General features: G+C 38.3%; 1 protein-coding gene across 2 annotated transcripts in view; it reads left to right on the forward strand.

Moving 5' to 3' along the window:
- The window catches only part of prkar1b (protein kinase, cAMP-dependent, regulatory, type I, beta), a 60,086-nt gene that overhangs the window by 18,103 nt on the left and 37,929 nt on the right, over window positions 1-4,054 (forward strand). For both annotated transcript variants that reach the window (XM_014010099.1, XM_014010100.1), the window contains exon 4: window positions 574-665. In XM_014010099.1, coding sequence (XP_013865553.1) covers window positions 574-665 — 92 coding nt within the window. The remainder of the gene's footprint in view (window positions 1-573; window positions 666-4,054) is intronic.

The raw sequence follows: 4,054 nt of genomic DNA on the forward strand, positions 1-4,054 counted from the left end.
ACACACACACACACACACACACACACACACACACACACATGCACGCTTGTGCACGCGCACACACGCACACACTTTGCGCCTTTCCTCAGTCATTTAGAAAAAAATAGGTCTTTTTTTAAAACTCTCTTCTCCTTTATCTTTTTATTATTACTTGCCTTTTCTGTACCATGTTCAAATTAGTGTAAATTGTCTTCTACTCATAAACACAGACTTCTGCGTTCGGCTGCTTTGTTGTGGCTTCACATGTTGCCATTCCCTCTTCACAAGTGCACACTGCAACGTCTGAGACATGAAAATGCATGTTTTATGAATGATTTCAGTGCTCTTGTGAATTTTTAAGGTCTGTGAGATTTTTTAGTGCTATCCCTGAACAGATGGGCCTTCCCAAAAATACACAGATGCACGTGTGGGATGTTTCTTTCAGAGTTTGCCAATACTCTGCTCTATAATTACTCAATTTGGTTTTCTTTTGAAGTGGGTCGTATTACGTGTTTGTGTTGGTTTGTTTCATGCGTCCACCTGCTCTTTGTTGTTGCTGTCCAGTTTACTATAATTACTTCTTTGTCTACACAGGTGATTCCTAAAGACTACAAGACCATGACTGCCTTGGCTAAAGCCATCTCTAAGAATGTGCTGTTTGCTCACCTGGATGACAACGAAAGAAGGTACAAAGCCTTATTAGATATAATACTGTAATTATTTATTGTGCCAAAAATTCAAAATTGTGTTTAGATTAAATGTTTTGTAAGATGATAAAACTTTCATCCATCTCTATTGGTCATTTTACTGCTTCTGCCGTCATTGTGTGCCTGTCTGTATCAAGTCTATAAAGCCAACAAAATAGCTGAACATGGGCAGAAGTGGCTGAAGAAGTGCACAGATGGGTGGGTAAGAGATAGCTGGGTGTTTGTGTATTTTGTTGGTTATTGTAGAAATCTCTGAGAATACTTGTACTGTGTTACATGTTTATTTATAGACAGTGATTTCAAATGGCTTAGAAATAATTCTTCAAAGATTTTTTTYAGACAGTGACGGAGATGCCATCTTTCCCTCAAGTGCTCTTTTTCACCATCTGCTTGCATTTTTGTACGTTTTCCTTTTTCAGTTGCTCTCTCATCCTTACATCTGTCCCAGCATGGCTCTGAAAGGGAATGGGGTATTGTGGGAAAAGCTCTCAGGTGGCTGYTGGTTCAGTCTGCCAGCCGGAATAGAGTTTCATTGGCGGGGAGAATCCATTATGCTCCATGGAGAGGAAAACACTGGAGCTTTCCTGTTGGCTAGAGCCTCCACGGACCAAACTCAAAACACAGTTTTTCCATTCTTTCGTCAGCTGACAGTTTGCAGTGCTCCCTTGGCACAGGCAAGCAGCCTTTTGATTGTGTGTCTCTGCCCCTGAAGGAGCCATGAGCGGGGTGCTACATGTGATTGATAAAGACAGTTTGAAAAACCACATACTTGGGTGGTTGCTGTGGCGGATGTCATTTAACTCAGAATGGTTTTTGACACCATACGATAAACCAGCAGGTTTTAATATACGCATTTGCTCTGCCAAGCTATGTAATGCTGTTGTCATCAGCTCATGAAACCATGCATGATATAGATTTTACTGGATGGGCTATCATGTTAGCTTGTCTCACTATGCAAAGTTACCATACGTTAATGTTGTGCACACACAAATTCCTTTTGGTATTTTTGTGTGAACAAGCAGAATAAAGTTTCAGCAAATAGACTGCTTTAGTTCATATTTTGAAAACAGTTGGATGAGCCTACTGAACAGAGGCAAAACTCGCTGGAGAAATCAAATCTCTTGACTGGTTTTGGAATGTGTTTGTGTGGATCTGAAGATGTAGTTGGTGAAAAGGAAATTTGGAGAGGGGTCAGGCTGTGGACTGACTTTTGCCTCTGTTCTTGGGTAAGAATTGGAGAAGGAGAGATAGATGGGTGAGTAGAATGATCAATAATAAAATCATAACCAAATATTTTAATACTACAAAAAATCCTTTAAATTTATATTAAAATACAGTATATCTCCATTAAAAACTACATGTATGTTATATTTCACCCTAAACAAGAGTTTTAATAAAGATTTTTTTGTCTTCATTATTACTGTACATGTACAAAGACAAAGAAAGTATTTACAGTAAATAGCAGTCATTGAGCCATAAGTTTCCTAAGTTACATTTATTGACATTATAGTATTGAAGAAATTTATTGGGGTTTTTTACTACTGACTTTTAAAGGCACTACACATTTAATAGTCTTTTCTTAGGTAAAACATGATACAGTTTTATAAACCATTGTGTGAATATGTTTGTGATTATATTGTTGATTTTATGTACAGACTGGTCTGAGTGGCTGTCACAGACGGCTACTTAGAGCGGAAGGTACATACCAGAAGTAGCAACTTGCCTGAACATATATTCAACACATAATGGCTGAATGTAAAGAAACACTAGCCAAAACAGGAATTATGCAAACATAAGCGCTGTTTGTGGCTGTATGACTCTTTCACATTCAAACATTCAACTGGTTACGAACACGTATTGAGGTAAACGAATACGCCTAAATTATAACTTATCTTTCAGAATAGTCCTGCAAGAACAGACAAAAAAGAAAACCAAACTCATAGCTTTAAAGTGAAGAATACATTTTGCGTGAATGCCTTCTGTTACTGGCATTGATGCATTTACTGATTAAAGTACACCAGCTTTTTGTAGATGTGCCAGGCCTGCCTTGGACTGACGCAGATCAGCAGATGGAATCTAACTACATGGCCCCCTCTCAGCCTGCCTCTCAGTCTCTCATGCTTGCTCTCCTCTCATTCTGCTAGCAGCTGGCTCTTTGGCTTATCAGATGTTCTAACAAATATGGTCTCAGTGACAGTTGAAACTTTTCATTACAAGGAGAGTAGAGTAGATCAGTGGAGTAGAATATTTTTTCATCTGAACCATAAGCTTTATCTTTGTTTTACTCCGACTGTAAGTTTATGTCAAGGAAACAACTTGTATGATTATTAGTCACTCAGTAGTTATGCAAGCTAAGGACCATGCATGTGTTCCCTCATTAGCACTACATTATATTATCATCCCCTTCAGTAGGAAGCAAGATTAAAAACAGAGAAGGCCTCTTTGCCTCTGTGTGCTCTCTACTCGTTTTCTGCTCTCATCTTCTTTTTGTGGCTTTGTTTTTTTTACTGTTATCTATCACCCTGTATGTCATTCATTAGCCTTCAGACCGCCTCAGCGTATGTCTTTCTAGAAATCCGTAATCTGTGCTCACTGCTCACCTTTAAAGCAGTGTGTCTTAGGAGCTTTTTAACCAACCTAACGAAGAAGCTCAGTAGTTCACTAGTCTTGTTTTCTTTACCATATACAATCCGATGTTTTAGCACATTTTTCAAATTTGATTTTTGTTACTGTGTATACTAGAAAAAAACTGTAGCTAAAACATTTAAATTTAGACTGTTTATAGGCCAAACCTATATACTGTATAAGCTTTGAGTGCCTTATACAAAGGGGCATTTTAGGACAAGCAGATTACTAAAACAGTCATCAAATTGTCTATGTATTTATCTTTTTCTGTTTTATAAATATTTGCTGCATCACTTTTTACTTCAAGTAATAATACATTTTTTAAGGTTGGTCGAATGGCAGTAGTAACCTCTCATAACTTTTTATAACTTTGCAGAATTGCCCATATTACCAGCAGTAGCCTGTAAGGTATAAGAGTAGAACTGGCTGGTAAAAATACGAGTACATAAATACCACCATCACTACAAAGGATTACATGAATGACTTTATCATGAGAAACATGCTTATTTACCCCACCCTCCACACACATGCATAAGACACAACATTAGAGGAACATTCTCAAGTATGCATGTCAAAATGTTTTCCCATGTGTCGGCTCCAGCTGGGAGTTTGGAGTCTTTGATTAACTCACCATTCCATATGTCAAACTTTATGGCCTCAATGTTTTTGAGCTCCACCAGCCGCTCGCACGTGTGTGTGTGTGTGTGTGTGTGTGTGTGTGTGTGTGTGTGTGTGTGTGTGTG

This window comes from Austrofundulus limnaeus, unplaced genomic scaffold, assembly GCF_001266775.1.
Source record: "Austrofundulus limnaeus strain Quisiro unplaced genomic scaffold, Austrofundulus_limnaeus-1.0 Scaffold65, whole genome shotgun sequence".
Classification (NCBI taxonomy): Eukaryota; Metazoa; Chordata; class Actinopteri; order Cyprinodontiformes; family Rivulidae; genus Austrofundulus; species Austrofundulus limnaeus.